At 44.4% G+C, this 21,805-nt stretch overlaps 3 protein-coding genes across 13 annotated transcripts in view; 1 reads left to right on the top strand and 2 right to left on the bottom strand.

Annotated features, from left to right (window-relative positions):
* cep290 (centrosomal protein 290) overlaps nt 1-2,741 on the top strand; it is a 115,486-nt gene extending 112,745 nt beyond the window's left edge. For all 10 annotated transcript variants that reach the window (XR_013498704.1, XM_078219614.1, XM_078219615.1 and 7 more), the window contains one exon: nt 1,231-2,741. Coding sequence is in view for 9 of the 10 variants with exons in the window: in XM_078219614.1 (XP_078075740.1) it covers nt 1,231-1,419 (189 nt within the window). In the remaining variant the exon portion in view is untranslated. The remainder of the gene's footprint in view (nt 1-1,230) is intronic.
* rlig1 (RNA 5'-phosphate and 3'-OH ligase 1) lies at nt 2,723-16,920 on the bottom strand. Of its 2 annotated transcripts, XM_078219623.1 has the most exons (7): nt 16,627-16,920; nt 14,134-14,251; nt 12,003-12,095; nt 7,219-7,335; nt 6,918-7,112; nt 5,797-5,966; nt 2,723-4,914 (listed from the first exon to the last, which is right to left on the bottom strand). In XM_078219623.1, the coding sequence occupies exons 1-7, from the start codon at nt 16,714-16,716 to the stop codon at nt 4,717-4,719; spliced, it is 981 nt and encodes a 326-aa protein (XP_078075749.1). In that variant the 5' UTR covers nt 16,717-16,920; the 3' UTR covers nt 2,723-4,716. The 2 variants fall into 2 exon arrangements, with proteins under 2 accessions (XP_078075749.1, XP_078075750.1); XM_078219624.1 differs by lacking the exon at nt 12,003-12,095.
* A 2,415-nt stretch (nt 16,921-19,335) lies between these two features.
* The window catches only part of caps2 (calcyphosine 2), a 41,688-nt gene continuing 39,218 nt past the window's right edge, over nt 19,336-21,805 (bottom strand). Inside the window, exon 18 of the mRNA XM_078221132.1 lies at nt 19,336-20,590. Within this exon, the coding sequence (XP_078077258.1) occupies nt 20,415-20,590 (176 nt within the window). The 3' untranslated portion in view covers nt 19,336-20,414. The remainder of the gene's footprint in view (nt 20,591-21,805) is intronic.

The raw sequence follows: 21,805 nt of genomic DNA, 5'->3' as shown, positions 1-21,805 counted from the left end.
TTCGGGAGGATTTTGACTCGGGCACAATGTAGTAATGGCTGGTATATTTCCGACTGTGTGTGACTGGGAGAGGAAGTCAGAGGTGATGTCGTTCTCGTGTACCTGATGCTATTGGTCACAGCTGAAGAGATCAGTCAGAAACCTGTCTGAACGACATCCATGGTGTGGGCATCATTGGCAAGGTCCGCACTTACTGCTCATCCCCCATTGCCCTTGAGAAGGTGGTGAACCTCCTGAGTAACTTGCTCATTGAAGTTAAGTACTGTTGTGGAGTGGAGTCACATACAACAACCCAGGTAAAAGCAGCAAATTTATTTCCCTAAAGGACATTATTTGCATTGCCATAAAACCCCATCTGGTTCACAAGTTTCATAGTCAACATATTACTGATGCTCACTTTTTAATTCCAGGTGCATTTAATTGAATTTAAATTCTCTGGCTGCTGTCGTGGGATTAGAACTCATTTCTCAATCATTAGTCCAGGCCTCTGAACTACTCATCCCCTTAACATAACCATTATGTAGCATTCTGCTTTGGAAGGAGAATGTGAGGCAGTTTCATGAGGACAGCGTGAAGGGACAGCAGTTGATAAAAACAGCCCATCAAATCTATAAGGGTTTGTTAGCAGAAAACTGGCTATATCCATTGAATTCTATTGTTCCCTACTATCTGGCTGGCATCGTAATATTGGGTATTACAGCTGGGCTTCTGAACAGAAAAATCACAGCAAAGAAGGTGATGGCCTGGTCGTATTATCACTAGACTATTAATCCAGGAAATGTCCTGGGGACCCGGGTTCGAATCCCGCCACAGCAGATGGTGGAATTTGAATTCAATAAAAAAACTCTAGAATTAAGAATCTACTGATGACCATGAAAACATTGTCAATTGTTGGAAAAAATCCATTTGGTTCACTAATGTCCTTTAGGGAAGGGAAATCTGCCGCACTTACCTGGTCTGGACAATATGTGGCTCCAGAGCCACAGCAATGTGGTTGACTCTCAACTGCCCTCAGAAATGGCCTAGCAAGCCAATCAATTCAAGGGCAACTAGGGATGGGGCAATAAATGATGGCCCAGCCACCGATGTCCATGTCCCACAGATGAATTTTTTAAAATTCAGAATGGCAAGAAAATCCAAATTCAATCCCACTAATAGGTTTTTGTTAAAAGTTCCCAAACTGGTTAAACTTTATTTACACAGTAATCTAATTAACCTCTTGATTTTCAGGAAGAAATAAAGAGTTTGAAAAAGGAGCTCAAGAACTTTGACCCTTCGTTTTTTGAAGAGCTCGAGGACTTGAAATTTAACTACAATCAGGAAGTTAAACGGAACATCCTTCTCGAAGAACAGCTAAAGAAGTTAGCGGAGCAGTTTGGAGTCCAAGTGACCATCCCAGAAAATGTTTCCATTGATTAAGATGTTAGCATCACCAGTCAGGTTAGATCATTGAATTTGATGATCTCTCTTGGGTGCATGTTTCACTACAATAATTTACAATATTCAGCAGAGCCTCACAAGCTCGCTCCTGCATTCAGTCAGATCAGGACTGGTCTGTACACCTCCGTTTATCCACCTTTACTCCATATTCCACTACCCAACAAATATCTCGCAGTCGCAGTTTTGAAAGCTCTTCAGTATTCACAGCCTTTTGGGGTCAGAGTTCTGGATTTCTACAACCCAACTTTGTTTCACTTTTTTACCAATCACTGTCTGCACCAGAAGCTAATCCAAGGGGGGGGGGGGGGGGGGGGCGGGGAATGGGCACAAAGTTTGTGTTTTTCACTTTCCCACGAGGACCAAACATTTCTTCTACAGAAAAACTCCAGTGTTCCAGCTCCACGTGCTCTGTTCCTTTCCACAAAGGTTAACATTGTGAAGGAGCAATCCTCACTTCAGACAGTTCCTGTCTGGGATCCCCCGGTTTGTCCATTGGTTTGATTCCCAGAACTGACATCAGCAAAATGAATCCCATCCCAGTGGTGAATCCCCTCTTTGCAGTCACGGTCCAACTCATTTACCCAACACAACACTCCACCCAAGAAGATAGCAACACATTTCTATTTGAAATCCATACTATAGATCCTTCCCACTGAAGGACAATGTGTGTGTGAGAGACAACTTTGTGTCAGCATTGTAACTGTGTTAGTGTCCATTAAAGATCTGTAATGGGGTGCCAGTTTAAAGACTTGACCATATCACATGTCTGACAGTCCCATCTTGTGACACAGAACTTAGTATTGTCACACTTTATCCCCCCCCCCAAAAAAAAGCACAACTTTCTTTCAGTTGCCCACAATCCTTTTGCACATTCATAATGGTGGGACACGTCTGTCCTCAAACATACGGACACATCAACATAAACATATGTGCACACACACACACATACAGGAATGAGTCATTCCAGGATTCACTCAAGTTCTCTCACTGTACTGAATTGGCAATTTATTGGACTTTTACACCTATTTTTGAAAATATTACAAAGTAGCTGACATTGAAGGAAGAGTGAAAAGTATTTTTGTAGAATATTTATGTTAGATCATTTCTTGTACTGTAAAGACTATATGTAGAAGGTTTTGTTATTTATTACATGTTGTTTACAATTGAAAATAGGCCATCGAGGGAGTTTAGCTCGATCTAATTTGGGAAATGTGTTCCATTTCTTAGCGCAAACATTTCTCAATTTTTTTAAGAAGGGAAATATTAAACTTTCATTAAGGTAAAAGCTGTAATGTCTGGTCTGGAAGTTGAATCTTTGTTTTTTATACATGTGACAGAATGCAATGTGTACACTATTTTGAAACCTAATTAACAAAGCCATTGTTTAGTGTCATTTAGAAATAGCAATTTGGTTAGGACACTCATTCGTCCAAATTACAATATAAAATGGATGAATACCATCATCTGTTTTCCCTCTTTAACTTCTGCTATTTGTAAACATCCCCAATTTAAACCGTCTCTGACCATAATTACCATGTCTTCCCAGCACTGACTCCTTTTTCTCTTACCTGGAGTAACCTTTTAACCCTCCCAGCCCAACAACACTGATCTAAAAATTCTGATCACTTGTGCATCCAACAATTTTAATCGCTCCACCATCGGTGGCTGTGCCTTCAGTTTCAGGGCCCCAAGCTCTGGAATTCCCTCCCTCCTCCTTTAAGATGCTCCTTAAAACTGACCCGTTTGACCATCTGGTATGATTGTCAAACTTTCTTTGATAATCACTCTTGTCAGGGATCTTGGGCATTTTACTATGTTAAAGTAAATGCTTACAGTGTGAAGGCCCAAAATGTTTTCAATTGCATTTTCAGTAAATGAAAGAGAAGAATTCTGGAGTTAGGCTCCAACCAGAGGGCAGATACACAGTGTCTTTGTCCTTGTGCAGCAATTCCTATTTTTAAAGGCACTGAGTATTTTGGTTCTTGTAAAATGTGTTTTCAGTGAATAGGCTGAAATATTACTGGGATGGCAGGATTGTCCAATGAGGACAGATTGAGGAGACTGGGCCTGTAGTCTCTCGAGTTTCGAAGATTGAGAGGTGATCACATCGAAACTTACAAAATTCTTACAGGGCTCGACAGGGTGGAAGTGGACAAGAGGTTTCCCCTGGCTGGTGAGCCTAAAACCAGGGGACAGTCTCAGAATAAAGGGTAGGCCATTTAAGACTCGAGTTGAGAAGAAATTTCTCCACCCGGAGGATGGTGATTCTTTGGAATTTTCTACCTCCAGAGGGCTACGGAAACTCAATCATTGAGCTTGTTTAGGACAGAAATCCACGGATTTCTGGATACTGATGACATCATAGGATATAGGGTTAGCGTGGGAAAGTGATGTTGACATAGTTGATCAGCCATTATTTGATGAATGACAGAATAGGATTGATGGGCTAAAAAGGAAAATGCTGGAAAATCTCAGCAGGTCTGGCAGCATCTGTAAGGAGAGAAAAGAGCTGACGTTTCGAGTCCAGATGACCCTTTGTCGACCTGCTAAGATTTTCCAGCGTTTCAGATTCCAGCATCCTCAGTAATTTTCTTTTATCCAGGTTTGATGGGCCGAATGGCCTCCTCCTATGTTCCAACCATAAAATAAAAGTTTTTCTCCACCAAAGAGTGGAGAATTAGGACCCACTAACACATTGTAAATAATACTGCAGTGACTAAACAAAGTTTCAAATCCTGTAAACCAAATCCAATGTTTAATACATGCATCTTCCCAAAAGCAACAGAGACAAGTTACAGATTTTTGAAGATAGAAAGAGCAGTAACACTGCATTGAAATACAAAAATCTAACAGTCCGTCAATGTTTGCAACCATGCATTTAGCTGGATGGTATAGTTTAGAGGAAACAAGTCTGGTTCAATGTAGTGTTTGAATCTTTAATTTTAAACTAACATGGACTTTGTTCACTCACCTATCGGGATGCTGGTTAACCCACATGAGTCATGTCAATAGCTGGTTTCAGGTTTGGGATTTTCCTTCACAATGATATGTCAGTTTCTACATTAAAATGTAAATGTAAATGTCACAGTTCACCATTTTCAATTCATGTAAAGAGAAATGTTTTAACATTCTGGTTAGAACCATCCCATGAGCAGAACTGAGATCAAAGGCAGCACAAGCCCTAACAACCCACGATCGTATCAACACTCCAGCCACTTCTGCCTTTCAAACGCCAACCTGCTGAATTGGAACTCCTTGACCAGTGTGGCTAACATATTAATTTTCAGCGTCTTCCCAGGGAATGTCTTTGAAGAAGTCAAACTGCTTCCCATTGAGCCTTGCGAAGATTAGGAATGATGATTTAGCATCAAGATCGCACTCGTACTTAGATAGATCAACGTTAACGGACAAAGGGCGGGCAGTCAAATACGGGTCTGGCAGTGGCCATTGTAAGCCCAGGTGATGGCGATGAAGCTGAAAATGAGGAAGATAAATGTTAACCATTTGGAAAGCTGGTCTCTCCTTCACAACCGCAGCATTTATAAAGATATGAAACACAACCCAATAAGAACCCATGAGATTCGGAAGTAACTCAACAGTGAGATGTTAGCCTCACAGCCACCACAAAGTACAAAGCTGTGAGGAGCCCCCCACCCCCCCAAACTAAGTGAAATCTGGGGCAGCGGAGCGAAGATCATTCAACCACGAAGCAAAAACATCAGCAAATTTAGTCCCTCAACACAAAAGTTTTTTAAAGTTTATTTATTAGTCAAAGTAAGCCTTACATTAACACTGCAATGAAGTTACTGTGAAAATCCCCTAGTTGCCACACTCCGGTGCCTGTTCGGGTCAATAGACCTAACCAGCACAGTCTTTCAGAATGTGGAAGGAAACCGGAGCACGCGGAGGAAACCCACGCAGACACGGGGAGAACGTGCAGACTCCGCACAGACAGTGACCCAAGCCGGGAATCAAACCCCAGGTCCCTAAAGCAGCAGTGCTAACCACTGGGCCACCGTGCCGCCCAAGACAATGGAATTCAAACCACGCCAAAAAGGAAGATGAATCAACATTTCAAGGTGCTGAATCCACAGATCGAACACTTTGATCAAATGAAGACGAAGTGCATGAACGCAGAGTCATACTTTGCTTATCCAGAAAGCCTCTAGTGCAACTCAGCAGAGCCAAGGATTAAAAATACAGGAGTTTATCCAGCATAATATCTCACAGCCTGCCTATTGGTTCACCATCTAACTCAATTTCACAATTAGGATTGATACACTTTATTCTAAAGCTCAAACTGCAATATCTTTCTGTTTCAGTGGTGCAGGAACTATATTCCGACGGTTCACTTACTTTAATTAATACACCATTCATGCAGTGCCACACAATGCCTTCGACTTTCCCCTCTGGGCTTTCCTCAAACCACGAGATCAGATCCGCGAGGTTAAGTGTCAGAGGTTTCGCAATCTGCAGGGATCCATGAGAAATCAGAAAATGGACAGGTCGCCTCTTATTTCCCAGACCTGGAACAGAATTCCGAGCAAAGGCTTGTCAGCCCCACACTCACAAACATTTCCTCACACTTCACATATCCGGACAAGAGATTGAAGCAGGGCCGAGGCAGGGGAGGGATGGGGAGGGGGGTTGGAAATTGGAAAATTTTCAACCAAAATGATGAAGGTGATATTCCCACTCCCCTCATCTCTACCCAAAACCAGTTAGTTTTGAGAAAGTGCCTGATAAAACGCTGGTGAAAAAAGGAAGTTGAATCGCTGTCGCTCCTTTCGTCCTCTCCAGGGACATGGTAGAGCGTTGACAGCTAATGCACTCACACGCTCATTATTATATAGACTCCAGCAAAGTCCAACAAACAGTACATCGGATGGGAGACCAGTTAATCTCACTATGGCTGAGGAGCAATGGTAAACTTTCTTTGCTGCACTTTAATGATCCATGAAGGGTTTTTCTCCATCCTTTGTAAGAACAATCATTTTATTTACCCTGTATTATTTCATGATGTTTTTGAATCAGTCCCCTTCTCTTTACCTCACCAATCCATAACCACATTATTTCAACCACTTCAGGTGCCAGCTGTGATCCAGTGAGTTGCATTCTCACCTCTCAAGTCAGAAGGTTGTGGGCTCTGAACTTCAGCACAAGTCTAGGCAGGCACTCCCAGTACCGTACTGAGGGAGAGCTGCACTGTTAGAGTCCCAGCCTTTCGGACATGACACGTCTAAGAGGGTAGATGGTTTAACATTTGATCCGAGGGACAGTACCCTCGACGGTGCAGCACTCCTGCAGCGCGACACTCCTGGATTAGGCACTCAGGTCTCGGACTGAAACTTGAACCCATGTCTTCCTGACTCAGAGGTGAGTATGTATCCCACGGCTGACACCCAAACAAGGGGAGGCCAAGAGGTCAGATTAAAAATAAATTACCAAGCACAATGAAACTAAAATAGTCTGCGTACCGTATGGGTTGCCATTAATATGAGTTCCTATAAGCTCCAAAGTTTGTTCAAGAAGCTCCACTAATGGAACCGTGGTAATTTCTAGAATATTCTTCTCTGAGCAGGGTCTCAAAACCAGCGCTAATCCGGAATCGTAATCCACAGTGGAGAGGTGCCAGCAGTAAGGTTTACTCCCTTTCTCGACTGGAATCCAACCTTGGGAATGTGTGGAGGCAAAAGAAGGAATGAAAATGAATTTCTCTAAAGCCTATTTGAAGAATCTTAAGGCAACATCATCTAGCGAATCAAAACCTCCTCATACCGGGAATGTGCCCGTTTTCATCTGGTTGCAGTTGGCCATTTATTTGGACGACTCCGTGGGCCGGGAGCCAGGAATCGGTAACAGTCTTGAAGTCATCGTCAAGATTCCAAGTGAACTCTGAGGAGTAAAGTGAACGTGCGTGAGAGGGTCCGATGCTACTGCACCCGATTCACACGCAGTGCCAATGCCTACAGAGCAATGTCAACCAGAAATTAGCTAACCACTTCCCTTCATCACTAACAATAACTCTGTCACTTCATATATCTGCCCTCTGTTACGGCAGGTTGTACAGTTTACTGTTCGTACAAACATCGACCCACACAGGGACTGGGATTTTCTGATCACAGCTGGGTGTGGACATAGAACAATCTCTCAACAACAATCTCTCCCTAAGCCATCCAACAAGTTGCATTTGTATAGCCCCTTTAATGGGCTAATATGTCTCAAGGCATTTCAGGGGAGCGTAATCCAACAAAATCAACACCGAGCCGCTTAAGTCGAGGATGGATGGTAAAAATCTTGATCAGAGGGATAGGTATGACCGAGAGTGCCGCGAAGGAGGCAAAGAGGCGTTGGGAGGGAATTCCAGAACTTAAGACCCAGGCAGTTGAAGACACGGCCCCAGTGATGGGGTGGGTAGTGGACAGAGGGTCAGAGGAAAGAAGAGACCTTGGACGGTTGTAGAGCTGGAGGAGCTGAGAGAGATAATACAGAGACAACTGTGTCAATCTCAACTCCTCTCCTGATCCCTCAGTACAAAATGTCAGGTTGTTATAGAACATAGAACAATACAGCACAGAACAGGCCCTTCGGCCCACGATGTTGTGCCGAGCTTTATCTGAAACCAAGATCAAGCTATCCCACTCCCTATCATCCTGGTGTGCTCCATGTGCCTATCCAATAACCGCTTAAATGTTCCTAAAGTGTCTGACTCCACTATCACTGCAGGCAGTCCATTCCACACCCCAACCACTCTCTGCGTGAAGAACCTACCTCTGATATCCTTCCTGCATCTCCCACCATGAACCCTATAGTTATGCCCCCTTGTAATAGCTCCATCCACCTGAGGAAATAGTCTTTGAACGTTCACTCTATCTATCCCCTTCATCATTTTATAAACCTCTATTAAGTCTCCCCTCAGCCTCCTCCGCTCCAGAGAGAACAGCCCTAGCTCCCTCAACCTTTCCTCATAAGACCTACCCTCCAAACCAGGCAGCATCCTGGTAAATCTCCTCTGCACTCTTTCCAGCGCTTCCACATCCTTCTTATAGTGAGGTGACCAGAACTGCACACAATATTCCAAATGTGGTCTCACCAAGTTGCAGCATAACCCCACGGCTCTTAAACTCCAACCCCCTGTTAATAAAAGCTAACACACTATAGGCCTTCTTCACAGCTCTATCCACTTGAGTGGCAACCTTTAGAGATCTGTGGATATAGACCCCAAGATCTCTCTGTTCCTCCACAGTCTTCAGAACCCTACCTTTGACCCTGTAATCCACATTTAAATTAGTCCTACCAAAATGAATCACCTCACATTTATCAGTGTTAAACCCCATTTGCCATGTTTCAGCCCAGCTTTGCATCCTATCTATGTCTCTTTGCAGCCCACAACAGTCCTCCACCTCATCCACTACTCCACCAATCTTGGTGTCATCAGCAAATTTACTGATCCACCCTTCAGCCCCCTCTAAGTCATTAATAAAAACCTGCCTCCAATCCGAAAATTTTCCATCGACCACCACCCTCTGTCTTCGATCAGACAGCCAGTTACCTATCCAATCGGCCAACTTTCCCTCTATCCCACACCTCCTCACTTTCATCATAAGCCGACCATGGGGGACCTTATCAAACGCCTTACTAAAATCCATGTATATGACATCAACTGCCCTACCTTCATCAACACACTTAGTTACCTCCTCAAAAAATTCTATCAAATTTGTGAGGCATGACTTGCCCTTCACGAATACGTGCTGACTATCCCGGATTAATCCGCATCTTTCTAAATGGTCGTAAATCCCATCCCTAAGGACCTTTTCCATCAATTTACCAACCACTGAAGTAAGACTAACCAGTCTATAATTACCAGGGTCATTTCTATTCCCTTTCCTAAACAGAGGAACAACATTCGCCATTCTCCAGTCCTCTGGCACCATCCCCATGGACAGTGAGGACCCAAAGATCAAAGCCAAAGGCTCTGAAATCTCATCCCTTGCCTCCCAAAGAATCCTATGATATATTTCATCAGGCCCAGGGGACTTATCAACCTTCAGTTTATTCAAAACTGCCAGGACATCCTCCCTCCGAACATCTATTTCCTCCAGCCTATTAGCCTGTAACACCTTCTCTTCCTCAAAAACATGGCCCCTCTCCTTGGTGAACACTGAAGAAAAGTATTCATTCATCACCTCGCCTATCTCTACTGACTCCATACACAAGTTCCCACTACTGTCCTTGACCGGCCCTAACCTCACCCCTGGTCATTCTTTTATTCCTCACATAAGAGTAAAAAGCCTTGGGGTTTTCCTTGATCCGACCCGCCAAGGACTTCTCATGTCCCCTCCTAGCTCTCCTAAGCCCCTTTTTCAGCTCGTTCCTTGCTAACTTGTAACCCTCAATCGAGCCATCTGAACCTTGTTTCCTCATCCCTACATAAGCTTCCCTCTTCCTTTTCACAAGACATTCCACCTTTCGTGAACCATGGTTCCCTCACTCGGCCATTTCCTCCCTGCCTGACAGGGACATACCCATCAAGGACACCCAGTATTTGTTCCTTGAAAAAGTTCCACTTTTCATTAGTGCCTTTCCTTGACAGTTTCTGTTCCCAACTTATGCCCCCTAATTCTTGCCTAATCGCATCATAATTACCTCTCCCCCAATTGTAAACCTTGTCCTGCCGTACGGCCCTATCCCTCTCCATTGCAATAACAAAAGACAGCGAATTGTGGTCACTATCTCCAAAGTGCTCTCCCACAACCAAATCTAACACTTGGCCCGGTTCATTTCCCAGTACCAAATCCAATGTGGCCTCACCTCTTGTCGGCCTATCCACATATTGTGTCAGGAAACCCTCCTGCACACACTGCACAAAAACTGCCCCATCCGAACTATTTGACCTACAAAGGTTCCAATCAATATTTGAAAAGTTAAAGTCCCCCATGACAACTACCCTGTGACCCCCACACATATCCATAATCTGCTTAGCAATTTCTTCCTCCACATCTCTATTACTATTTGGGGGCCTATAGTAAACTCCTAACAACGTGACCGCTCCTTTCCTATTTCTAACCTCAGCCCATATTACCTCAGTGTGCAGATCCCCCTCTAAGTGCCTTTCCGCAGCCGTTAAACTATCCTTGATTAACAATGCTACTCCTCCACCTCTTTTACCAGCTTCCCTACACTTACTGAAACATCTATACCCCGGAACGTCCAACAACCATTCCTGTCCTTGTTCTACCCACGTCTCCGTAATGGCCACAACATCGTAGTCCCAAGTACCAATCCACGCCCCAAGTTCATCTACTTTGTTCCGGATGCTCCTTGCATTGAAGTAGACACACTTCAATCCATCTTCCTGTCTACCGGTACCCACCCTTGACCCTGATACCTTCTCCAATACCTCACCACCCTCAACACTGACTTCTGGACTACAACTCCTTTTCCCACTCCCCTGACAAATTAGTTTAAACCCCCCTTAAGAGCCATATCAAATTTCCCTCCCAAGATATTGATGCCCCTCTGGTTCAGGTGCACCCCGTCCTGTTTGTACAGGTCCCACCTTCCCCAGAATGTGTTCCAATTATCCACGTATCTGAAACCCTCCCTCAGACACCATCCCTGCAACCACATGTTTAACTGCACTCTCTCCCTGTTCCTCAACTCGCTATCACGTGGCACCGGCAACGTACCAGAGATGACCACATGTTGTGTCTTGGCTTTCAGCTTCCAGCCCAGCTCCCGAAATTCCTGTTTTAAATCCCCGTCCCTTCTCTTACCTATGTCGTTGGTACCAATGTGTACCACGACTTGTGACTGTTTCCCCTCCCCCTTAAGAATCCGGAAAACACGGTCCGAGACAATCTATTGTTGTTGGAAACATCCCCGAAACGCATGAGAATTCTTCTAATCAAAGGGCAATTCCTCTAATCTATCCACTGGAGAAAAAGGGCAATTCTTCTAATCTATCCGATGCACTATAGAAAGCACTCTTTCTGGTTGTATCACAGCTTGGTATGGGGCTCCTGCTCTGCCCAAGGCCGCAAGACGCTACAAAAGGTTATGAATATAGCCCAATCCATCACGCAAACCAGCCTCCCATCCACTGACTCTGTCTACACTTCCTGCTGCCTCGGAAAAGCAGCCAGCATAATTAAGGACCCCACATACTCCGGACATTCTCTCTTCCACCTTCATCCATCGGGAAAAAGATTCAAAAGTCTGAGGACACGTACCAACCGACTCAAGAACAGCTTCTTCCCTGCTGCTGTCAGACTTTTGAATGGACCTACCTCGCATTAAGTTGATCTTTCTCTACACCCTAGCTATGACTGTAACACTGCATTCTGCATCCTCTCCTTTCCTTCCCTATGAACAGTATGCTTTGTCTGTATAGCGCGCAAGAAACAATACTTTTCACTGTATATAGTACATGTGACAATAATAAATCAAATCAAACCAAATCTAATCTAGTCACTGGAGAGAAAGGGAGCAAAATACTTGTAAAAATTGCAATAAATTGTTGATATAAACAGAACATGAAGAAGGAAAAATGCTGTCGTTACCAGCGCTTGTTTTGGAGGACTGAAATTTCCTGAATCGCTTCTCAGCTTGTTTGGTAGGTTTCCTGTCCAACCGAGCCCAGAGATACGGAAAATCTGACAACATTCATCATCAAAAGTTAATCAACCAACTGACTGCTGCTCGTTAATTGAAGCCACACAACTAAGGATAAAAGCATTAGAATTTCAGAGCTTTACAACACAAGAGAAAGGCCGGTTGGTTTCCCTCATAGAGATTCCTACTGATCACTCACAATAACCTGGTGTGGTACGTCACCAGCCAACAACAATCAAACCATTATAACTTCAAATCTGGGGAAGGGTTACTGGATAATGCCCATTACTGCCCGAGTTACAAACTCAGAAACACTGTGAATGGGAAACAGGAAAATTGCAGACTTCCGGAGGAGACAGACTGGTGAAATGGGCAGACATGTGGCAGATTACATTTGATACAGGAAAGTGTGAAGTGATGGATTTTTTGGAAGGGAGAATGGGGAAAGGCAAAATAAACTACAATTCTAAAGGGGTGCAAAAGACTGAAATCTGGGGCTATGCACACAAGTCTTTGAATGGAGCAAGAGAAGTGGAGAAGGAAAATTATTTTATGAGTGTCACAAGTAGGCTGGCAATGAAGTTACTGTGAAAATCCCCTAGTCGCCACACTCCGGCTCCTGTTTGGGTACACGGAGGGAGAATTTAGCATGGCCAATGCACCTTTCAGACTACGGGGGGGAAACTGGAGCACCCGGAGGAAACCCACGCAGACACGGGAAGAACATGCAGATTCTGCACAGACAGTGACCCAAGCTGGGAATCGAACCCGGGTCCCTGGCGCTGTGAGGTAGCAATGCTAACCACTGTGCCACCCATAATGGGATCTTCAGTGTTATACAGTAGAAAAGCTAGGATGTTATGCTAAACCTTTACAAATTAGGCCTCACTGGCAGTTTCGTGACCAATTCTGGGCACCACGCGTGGGGATGGATGGCAAGGTCTTTGAGACAGGCTCAAGAGGATTTATTAGAATGAAAGATTTCAGTGATATGGAAAGACTGGAGGAAACTTAGAATGGTCCACCAAGAGGAGGAAAGTGTTAAGGTGAGATTTGATAGAAGTGATCAAAATCATGAAGATTTTCGTTAGAGTAAATAAGGAGAAACTGTTGCCAGTGACAGGAAAGAGATCTGGAGGGGATTTGAGGAAAAGCTTTTTCACCCAGAGGGTGGTGGGAATCTGGAACTCGCTTCCTGAAAGGGTGGTAGAAGCAGGAACCCTCACAACATTTAAGAAGCATTTAGATGAGCGCTTGAAACAACACAACACACAAGGCTATGGACCAAGTGCTGGGAAATGACATTAGAATAGGGAGGTGCTTGATGGCTGATGCACATACGATGGGCTGAAGGGCCTCTTTCTGCACTGTTAAACTCTGGGCGGGATTTTCCAGCCGCGCTCACCCCAAGATCGGAAAATCCCACCCCAGGTAAATGGTACGGTCCTATCCCACCCAAATGGGATGGGGAAATTCTGCCCTGTGACTCTATGAAGGGTTATATCCAGGGACACCAATTTAAGGCAATGAATGAAAGAGCCAGAGGTGACATGAGGAAACTAAATTAGACATCAGATTGTTATCATCAGGAAATAGGGTAGGCCATTCAGCCCTCTGAACCTGTCCTGCTGTTTAATACAGGTGATGAAAGCTAGTTCAATAATAATTTGCAAAAGGGAATTGGCTAAATAGTCAAAGGGGAAAGATTTGCAGATTTTGGGGAAAATGCCACCACTATATTGTAGCATCATGAAATTGTTTTCAATGCTGGTGTGAAAGCATTGATTTATTTATCCTGATGAGTCCAAGACAAAAAACTTCAGCAACATGTTTCACTTTTTCAGCAAGATTCAAGTTCTGTACAAGTGTTTGTTCCAGATTTATTAATTACTTGCATTCAATTCCTCCAGATGTCTTGGTGGGATTTGAATACATGTCTGTGGATCATTATCCCAGACCTCGGGATCACTAATCCAGTAACATTATCACTCCTGCTTCTGTCCGCGCTGTAATGCACTTTTTTTTCCAGAATTTAAAAATCACTTAATTTTCTTTTCGAAACCAGGCCATGTCTGTTACCTTTGTACTTAGTGACGTAACAGCAGGAGCCATCCACTTTCTCTGTGGCGAGTGCGTGGTGTATATCTGCTTCCAGTGCCTTCAAACTCAGATCGCCACTGGCCAAAACTCTGAAAGACTGAAAACAGGTCTGAGTGAAGGCTCTGTCTGAACAGGTTAGATCAGCGAATCAATCCAATCAGTTTGGAAATTACCACTGGGTGACCTGGTCGAATACGTGAAGTAAAACAACCGGGTAAACTGTTTCAGCACAGAAGGTCATTCGGCCCATCATGTCTATACTGGCCCTCTGCAAGGGCAATTCACTGAGTGCCAGTCCCTGCCTTTTCCCCATAACCCTGCACATTCTTCCTTTTCAGATAATAATCCCCCAATTCCCTCTTAGATGCCTCAATTGAACCTGTCCCCACACACTCTGATAGTGCGTTCCAGACCCTAGCTATTAGTTGTGGGGAAAATTCCCCTCCCCTCTCACCCCATTCAGCCCATTGTGCCCGTGTCAGCTCCTTGAATGAGTTTTTCTATCAGTCCCACTCTCCCGCTCCATCTCAAATTTTACATTGACAAACCACTCTGCTCTGCTGCCACAGTTCTGCTAGAAATCCAACCTTCCGATCTGCTTCCTCTGCTACTCATTTAGTTCTTCCAATGACAATTATTGACAACAATTGCCTTCGGAGGTTATAGGGACATTCAGTCCCTCGAGCCTGAAACCAAGGCTGATCTGTGACCTAACCCCACATACCCACCTTTGCCCCAAACCCACTGATATCTTTGACTGGGATTTAAAAAATCTTATTAACCTTAGATCTAAAATTAACAATTGATCTTGCATCAACTACTGTTTGTGGAAAGTGTTACAAACTTCCACCAGTTTGTGGAAATATTTCTTAATTTCATTGAGGTGTACAAAATTATCAGGGGCATAGATATAAAAAAACAGTACAGCACAGGAACAGGCCCTTCAGCCCTCTAAGCCTGCACCAATCATACTTACCCTATATAGACCAACCGCTTATATCCCTCTATTCCCCGTCTGTTCTTGTGTCTATCCAGATAAGTCTTAAATGTCACTAACGTATCTGCCTCAACCACCTCACTTGGCAGTGCATTCCAGACCCCCACCACCCTCTGTGTAAAAAACCTCCCCCCGCACATCTCCACTGAACCGTTCCCCCCTTATCTTGAACTTGTGCCCCCTTGTAATTGTCATTTCTGCCCTGGGGAAAAAGCTTCCAACTGTTCACCCTATCTATAATTCGCATAATTTTATTAACTTCTATCGGGTCGCCCCTCAGCCTCCGTCTTTCCAGGGAGAACAATCCAGTTTATTCACTCTCTCTTCATAGCTAATACCCTCCATACCAGGCAACATTCTGGTAAACCTTTTCTGTACCCTCTCCAAAGCCTCCATGTCCTTCTGGTAGCATGGTGACCAGAATTGGGCACAGTATTCCAAATGTAGCCTAACCACATTCTATATAACTCGACAGGATAGATAGGAAGAAACTTTTCCCCTTGGTGGTCACTAACCAGGGGGCATAGATTTACGGTACAGAGCAGGAGATTTAGAGGGGATTTGAGGAAAATCTTTTTCACCCAGGTGGTGGAAATCTGGAACTCGCTGCGTGAAAGGGTGGTAGAGGCAGAAACGCTCACAGTATTTAAGAAGCATTTAGATGAGCACTTGAAATGCCAGAGTGTACAAGGCTAATGACCAAGTGCTGGAAAATTGGGATTAAAATGATGCAGACACGATGGGCCAAATGGCCTCTTTTTGCAATGTATGTTATGGCGTTTCAAGTGCTCATCTAAATACTTCTTAAATGTTGTGAGGGTTCCCGTCTCTACCACCCTTTCAGGCAGTGAGTTCCAGATTCCCACCACCCTCTGGGTGAAAATGCAATGTACACGAGGGGACATCGGTTTCAGGTAAAAGGGGGAAAATAAAGATGTGAGAGGCAGGTTTTCTTTTACACAGAGGGGGTAAGTGCCAGGAAAAGTCCAAAGATGTGTGGGTTAGGTTGATTGGCCAGGTTAAAAATTGCCCCTTAGTGTCCTGAGATGCGTAGGTTAAAGGGATTAGCGGGTAAATATGTGGGGGTAGGGCCTGGGTGGGATTGTGGTCGGTGCAGACTCGATGGGCCGAATGGCACTGTAGGGTTTCTATGATTTCTATGAATGCGCTGCCAGAGGAGGTAGAAGCAAATACAACAGCAACGTTTAAGAGGCACCTTGACAGATCCATGAATAGGGAGGGAAAAGATGGATACGGACCATGTGGAGACAAGCGGTCTTTAGTTTAGAAAGCTGCCCTGTGTTTGATGGGCCGAAGGGCCTGTTCCTGTGCTGTACTCTTCTTTGACTTTGTGACTCCCTAAATTGGGATCACAGGTGAGGCAGGAATTTAATTGTAAAATCCATTCAAACTGCAGTTAATTATGAATCAGGAGTGAGTGTGGGCTGGCAGGGAGCCCAGTCCTTGCTGCTTACCTGTCCGGCCCGCTTGCTCCCGGGCTCCTGCCTCACCTGGGTGCTGAAGGCGCATGGGATCTTCCTCTGCACCGAGCCCGGCTCCTGCATGGCGCCTGCGGCCACTCCGGCCTTCCCCCCGCTCACAGACTATCCCAGCCGATCAATGCAAGCAGGCAGCCAATGCAATCGCGCTGATATTCTGCATTCAGCTCCTGCGCCGATGCTGCACCCCCGCGAGTTTCCCCCCTCCCGCGAGTTTCCCCTCCCGCTGCGCCGCGACCTTTAACCCCGAATCGCAACATTCGCTACAACTCCGCCCCGCCTCTCCCAGGCGCATGCGCAACCCCAGTCTGGACTGGGGGGAAATGAGACGCTCAGCGGCTGCAGCAGCATTGCAATTTGACAAGGAAGCAATGCAGCTGCATTGCATGGACAGGGAGGCAATGCAGCAGTAGACTTTGGGGAGAGGGTTTAGAATGGGGATGTTGCATCTCAACGAGTGGCTGAGGCAAATTAGCAGAGATATATTGGACGGGAAGCTGGATATAAACACAAAGGAGAAAGGATTGAAGAGGATATGTTGATGTATAGAATCCCTACAGTGCAGAAGGAGCCCATTCGGCCCATCAAGTCTGCACCGGCTCTCCTAAAGAGCATCTTACCAAACTGCTTCACAGCCAATCACCCTATTTGTAGCACAATCACTTTTGTAATTAGGAAACGGGCCAGCCAATTTACACACAGCAAACCCCACAAACAACAATAAGACAAACTATCAATTGAATCATTGTTATGATGTTGATTGAAGGATAAACATCGTCCAGGAGACTATGGAGAACCCCCCAGCTCTTCCTCGAATAGTATCCTGGGAACATGTACATCTACTTGAGAAAGAAGACGGGAACTCGGTTTATAGTCATGCCTGAAAGGCGATGTCTTCATATAGAACTCCCTTCGTTCCTGTTCACCTGGAATTTGTACTCAGGTCCTGAGTGAAACTGGAACCTATGATTTTCTAACTCAAGATTGAGAGTAAAGCGAGTTAGTCATGGATCAGCAGTAACACTCCCACCTCTGACTTCAAATATGTCCTTTAATTGACAATTCTAGATTCTGCCCCTCCCTTGCCTTTGTTTTACAATGTTGAAGACAAATAATATTTGCATCAAATAAAATTGCATTCAACAATTTATTAAATTATGGCGTACATCTTTCATTTCAAGATATGAAAGTTACAGTTTAACATGTAGCCCAAGTTGACATCTAATTAATGTCAAATATATTAAAACACTGTCACAAAAATTTTAATTGTCTATTTTCACAGCAACATTTTTATATATTTAAATGGAAAGAAGCATTTTATTAGTAACACAATTCTTGATCGGCCCCTCAAATTATCTCCTTATATGTTTCATGGTGTTTGCAAGGTTGGTGAGATGGGGCATTGCTAGGCAGATTTCTATACAATTGTCCATCCACCATTATACACTTCAATGGAAAATTCAGTGGGAACGAGGAAAATTAGAGAGCATCAACATAAGACAGTCACCAAGAAATCCAATTGGGAATGCAGATTAAACTTCTTTTCCCAGAGAGAGGGGAGAATGTGAAACTCGCTGTCACACAGAATAGTTGACGGAAAATGACAGATTCATTTAAGGCAAAAACTGAAGAACTATCTGAAAGGAATAGCCGAGTATGCTAATGAGGAGGGCTGGGAGGAGGCATGTGTTGAGCACAAATAAAATGTATATAGTAAATTTACAAATAGTAAAATGCTATATAATTCTATGTGAGGTATCACTGAAATGTGTCATGGAAACATATCATAGAATCATACAATCCCTACAGTGCAGAATGAGGCCATTCAGCCCATCCACCAACAACAATCCCACCCAGGGCCAATCCTCATAACCCCATGTATTTACTCTGCTAATCTATCTGACACTCGGGTCAATTTCCCACGGCCAATCAGCCTAACACACACATCATTGGACTATGGGAGGAATCCGAAGAACCCGGAGGACACCCACACAGACATGGGGAGAACGTGCAAACTCCGCACAGACAGCAACCCAAGGCTGGAATCGAATCCAGGTCCCTGGCGCTGTGAGGCAGCAGTGCTAACCACTGAGCCACCATGCCACCCATAAATAAACAAATAACCTTGTACCAATCTGCCATTCTTACTCAAACAGAGTGGAATACCATTTGCACTGTTCAATCTTAGAAATCTTAGAAACCCTACAGCACAGAAAGAGGCCATTCGGCCCATCGAGTCTGCACTGACCACAATCCCACCCAGGCCCTACCCCCATATCCCTACATATTTACCCACTAATCCGTCTAACCTACGCATCCCAGGACTCTAAGGGCAATTTTAGCATGGCCAATCAACCTAACCCGCACATCTTTGGACTGTGGGAGGAAACCGGAGCACCCGGAGGAAACCCACGCAGACACGAGGAGAATATGCAAACTCCACACAGATAGTGACCCAAGCCGGGAATCGAACCCAGGTCACTGGAGCTGTGAAGCAGCAGTGCTAACCACTGTGCTACCGTGCCTCCCTATACAATTGTGCCTCCCTCTCTTCAGAAAGCTCAGACTCCAGGTAAAGGGGTTCCCCGTGTTTAGTTGAAGTGCACCGCTGGAAAGAGACTTATACACATGTGGCACCTGCAGGTAGACTTTGCCTCTCCAGATTCAGTTGGTTCAACCATCAAAAGAAATGCAGCAGCTGATCTCATCTAACCTCAACAAAGTTCTGACGTTACATCCCACCATCTCTCGCAGATAGAAGGGTGCCAATCACCAGTCAATGTACCATTGAGGATACATTGAAGGATTCTGATACATACTCTGCACTTAAACTTATTAATATGAGAAAGGATTTGCATTCATATAGCACCATTTACAATCTCAGGATGTCCCAAAGTGCTTTTCGATCAATGAAGTACTTTTGTAGTGTTGTACCTGTTGCAATAAGAGTTTATAATTGAGTAAATAAAATAGTGTTTGAAACACCAGGAATAGCTCAATTCTGGTAGGTGGTATTGACATACAAAATTCCTGGGATTTTAAACATTCAAAATTTAGGATATGGTGGCTTTAAAAAGATTACATTTCCTTGTTGCCCCTAATAGTTCCAAATAAAAATACACATTGCAAAATCATCTAGTCAGCTTGTAAAACATCAAACATTAGCACTAATATGTTCAGTAAGAAGTCTCACAACACCAGGTTAAAATCCAACAGGTTTATTTGGAGTCACGAGCTTTCAGAGCACTGACTTACCTGATGAAGGAGCAGCACTCTGAAAGTTCATGACTCCAAATAAACCTGTTGGACTTTAACCTGGTGTTGTGAGACTTCTTACTGTGCCCACCCCAGTCCAATGTCGGCATCTCCACGTCATCACTAATACGCTGTTAGAACTTAGGCCATATTTCAATGGTCCGACCCCCATTATAAAAACAAGATTCACCAAGCAGGGAAAAGGGCACAACTGTAAGGTTTTTCTAATGGACAGAGAATTGCGAGGGCCTCCCTCTTTGCAAGGATTCCCACCCAGTCTGGTTTTCCTATACCAGGAAAATTTATTCTGAAGTTGACCTCGCAAGAAGTGAAATGTTATAAAAAGTATTGGACGCATACCTCGACTGTCTAAAAATCCAAAGCATTTTGTACCATTACATTGGTGTTCTTTACTGCGAACAACTTTCACACATTTTATAAAAGATACATTGATGTAAAATATCTTGCACAGGAATAAAGGAATAATGGTTATTCCGCATCCTCCTATATCACACCGCCCAGCAATTTTTCATCACATTGGCAAAATCTTCATCATCTGTAATTCCAAGGCTGAGTCCCTCATAATAAACTTCAAATTCACAGTAAGTGACTTCTTTAGGGTTGACACAGCACTCCTGTAACATGTCCATGAATGCAGCGCGGACTTGCGGCTCTGAACATTCTCCTGCAACAGGATTGTAAAGAGAACAATATTGAATCAGTGCTCCAGAACCCTGGTGGGGAGAAGCTGGGAGACGGGCAGACAAACCTCCTGCCCATCCAACAACACGCTCGATCGAGGAGAAAGTGTGCAAGTGCTCAGTGACTCTCCCTCAAGATTCCTCACCCTCCCCGATGAGGGCTTCCCTCAGCAATGAGGTCGAAATGGGGCACTCGGTGCAGCAAAAGACCCAACAACGTCCCATCACTTTATACCAACGCGCATTGATATTCCAAACTGTGTCTCACAATCACTGGTGAACCCAGGACACTTGTATTGACAAGGCTAAGAGTCCAACTGCAAACAGCCCACAGCCCACATTGTGGGAGGCTAGGGAGGAAATTGCAGGTCCCCGAGCCGAGATATTTGAATCATCGATAGTCACAAGTGAGGTGCCTGAAGATTGGAGAGTGGCAAATGTTGTGCCTTTGTTTAAAAAGGGCTGCAGGGAAAAGTCTGGGAACTTCAGGCCAGTGAACCTCACATCTGTGGTGGGCAAGTTGTTGGAAGGTATTTTGAGAGACAGGATCTACAGGCATTTAGAGATGCAAGGACTGATTAGGGACAGTCAGGATCGCTTTGTGAGTGGAAAATCATGTCTCACAAATTTGAGTTTTTTGAAGGGGTAACCAAGAAGTTAGATGAGGGCAGCGCAGTTGATGTTGTCTACATGGACTTTAGCAAGGCCTTTGACAAGGTACCGCATGGTAGGTTGTTGCATCAGGTTAAATCTCACGGGATCCAGGGTGAGGTATCTAAATGGATACAAAATTGGCTTCTGTCTTGTAGAGAGTTGTTTTTCAAACTGGAGGCCTGTGACCAGCAGTGTGCCTCAGGGATCAGTGCTGGGCCCACTGTTATTTGTCATTTATGTTAATGATTTGGATGAGAATATAGCAGGCATGGTTAGTAAGTTTGCAGATGACACCAAGATTGGTGGCATAGTGGACAGTGAAGAAAGTTATCTCCAATTGCAATGGGATCTTGATCAATTGGGCCAGTGAGTTGACGAATGGCAGATGGAGTTTAATTTAGACAAATGCAAGGGGATGCATTTTGGTAGATTGAACCAGGGCAGGACTTACTCAGTTAATGGTAGGGCGTTGGGGAGAGTTACAGAACAAAGAGATCTAGGGGTACATGTTCATAGCTCCTTGAAAGTGGAGTCACAGGTGGACA

The sequence above is a fragment of the Mustelus asterias genome, chromosome 9 (assembly GCF_964213995.1).
Source record: "Mustelus asterias chromosome 9, sMusAst1.hap1.1, whole genome shotgun sequence".
Lineage (NCBI taxonomy): Eukaryota > Metazoa > Chordata > Chondrichthyes > Carcharhiniformes > Triakidae > Mustelus > Mustelus asterias.
Note: the sequence above shows the minus strand (reverse complement) of the source record. Positions and strands in the feature narration are given on the sequence as shown.